The sequence below is a fragment of the Gossypium hirsutum genome, chromosome A03, assembly GCF_007990345.1.
Source record: "Gossypium hirsutum isolate 1008001.06 chromosome A03, Gossypium_hirsutum_v2.1, whole genome shotgun sequence".
Lineage (NCBI taxonomy): Eukaryota > Viridiplantae > Streptophyta > Magnoliopsida > Malvales > Malvaceae > Gossypium > Gossypium hirsutum.
The window spans coordinates 66,054,405-66,056,683 of record NC_053426.1 but is presented as its reverse complement, the minus strand read 5'-3'; the positions used below and the strand labels follow the sequence as shown (position 1 = coordinate 66,056,683).

At 38.7% G+C, this 2,279-nt stretch overlaps 1 protein-coding gene across 1 annotated transcript; it reads left to right on the top strand.

The window, feature by feature from the left end:
* The first annotated feature begins 247 nt into the window (after positions 1 to 247).
* Positions 248 to 1,755, top strand: LOC107887425 (zinc-finger homeodomain protein 11). Its single transcript, XM_016811663.2, has one exon. The coding sequence runs from the start codon at positions 710 to 712 to the stop codon at positions 1,478 to 1,480; it is 771 nt and encodes a 256-aa protein (XP_016667152.1). The 5' UTR covers positions 248 to 709; the 3' UTR covers positions 1,481 to 1,755.
* Positions 1,756 to 2,279: the final 524 nt, after the last annotated feature.

The following is a 2,279-nucleotide window of genomic DNA, read 5'->3' as shown; positions in this document are numbered from 1 at the left end:
AAACAAGTTACCTAGTCAACTGTGAGGTGACAAATGTGAGGCAGACACATGGCAAATCTGACTGCAGTGTGTGTATGCATCATATTCATCGCTGCCCACGTAGTCTGGTTTTTGTGTAAATGGAAAATCCAAAGCCTTGAATCATATGGAGTGGAGTATTATTTACTGCTCATAACTAACTCTGATCAGAAAATCACTTGAGGGAAGAAATTTAAAGATAGGGCAAAGGAAACGTGACTAGTGGTTGAAAAATCTTCCATGATATGCCTTTCTTAATTACCTCCATTTTTATCATTATTAATTTCGTGCTACTGCTATAACAATAACATTGGTTGATGATGATAATTATAAAATTAAAACTATACCATCTAAAATCAGTTTTCGTTCATCATCATCATCACCCCTTTGCCATGCACCACATCATCATAATTAAGTTCACAATCCTTAAACCATCAATCTATGTTGTAAATATGTAGACATCCTCAAGGAAAATGGTGTCCTAACCCCACAAAAATGTCCCCACCCTCCTAATTCACCACGTCAAAGGCTTCACCCCTTTTTATTCTTTTCTTGGCCAACGGAGCTAATCAAACACCAAAACCAACCCACAAGCTGAGTCCTCATCAGAGACACACACCCCACAAGCGCCGAGGTCGCCAACTCTTTATTACTCCTCAACATCTACCACCACCCTCAGCAGGAGGAGGAAATGGTGCTTTCTTACAAAGAATGCCTCAAAAACCATGCAGCTAGCTTGGGTGGACATGCCCTGGATGGTTGTGGAGAGTTCATGCCTACCCCTTCTGCTACCCCAACTGACCCTGCCTCCTTCAAGTGTGCTGCCTGTGGTTGCCACCGCAACTTCCACCGCCGTGACCCTTATGATGGCCCTGCTTTCATCCACCGCCTCCCACCCCCACCTAATCCTAGCTCAAGTCCAAGCCCGACTCATAGCCCAGGTCCAAGCCGTACCCCACCTTCACCTGTGCCATTCTCTTACTACTCTTCTGCACCGCACATGCTGCTGGCCTTGAGCACTGCCTACTCAGGGCCAATGGATGAGTACCATTATCACCTCAGCAACTCCAATCCTTCGGTGTCAAGGATAAACAACAACAACCCAAGTGGGAGAAAGAGGTCAAGAACAAAGTTCACTAAGGAACAGAAAGAAAAGATGCATGCTTTCGCTGAAAGGCTTGGTTGGAGAATGCCAGAGGGTGAAGAAAAATTGATACAAGAGTTTTGCTATGAAGTTGGGGTTAATAGAGGAGTTCTCAAGGTTTGGATGCACAACAACAAGAACACTTTTAGCAAGAAAGAGCTATTATCAGTTGGAAATCTCAATCTTCACGACAGCCATGACAACAACAACAATATTGAAGATAATGGAAATGCTCTTGATTCCAATAGTCACATGCACAACAATGAGGATAGTATTCAGCTTCATATTTCTACTAATAATGGGTCTTCTACATCTTAATTTAGAAAAGACAAGAAAAAAAAAACACTACTGAATTTGAAAGAAAGCAGCAGACATAGATGGTGTTTTTGCTGCTCTTTTACATTTGGGCCTTAACTTTTTTTATTTTTCCATTTTGGTGATTAGTAATCTAATTACTGGTGATGGCAGATGAAAGAAGGAGAGAACAGAGGATATGACTTGTGAGGATAACAATTAAAGAGAATTATTTTGTCATTGTTAATTCTATCTGTTAATTGATATTTAGACGTATTATAACATAAATCTTTGTCTTCTAGCTCTGACTTGATTGTTGCCTTTCTCTTCCTTGTTATGTTTTTTATTCTCTTGTTTTTGTTGCTTTTTTTTTTTTTGGTGACCCTAAAGATTCTTGAGTCCTCTTATAAATAATTTGTCCTAAAAACTACTGGTTTTGTTCTAATTTTAGGTTATGATGAAATAGGACAAACATGCCCTGTTCAATTAGTCATTTATGGAGATTTTGAAGAAAAATGTTTACTCCTCCTATTAACTTTGTATTATTCACAGATAATGGCTCCGCCTCTACTTTAGGGTTTGGTACACCTTGACTGAATTAAACCCCAAATCTTTTTCATTATACTTTTTTTTATTCCCAGAAAATTTATTAGATTTCTTCATGTCTAATCTGGTCTATTTTTATATGTTATCTCTTCATATCTAATCTTGTAAGGCAAACAGGGTTAGGTGAAATAAAATAGAAGTTTGAATGTTGCCAACTTTTCCTTTTTATGCATTTAGTTAACTCAACGTAAGTGCCTAATTAAAGCAGCAGACCAAA

What these genes read in the sequence shown, in the direction of transcription:
- LOC107887425 (XM_016811663.2), top strand. Translation starts at nt 710, where the DNA reads ATGGTGCTTTCTTACAAAGAATGCCTCAAAAACCATGCAGCTAGCTTG.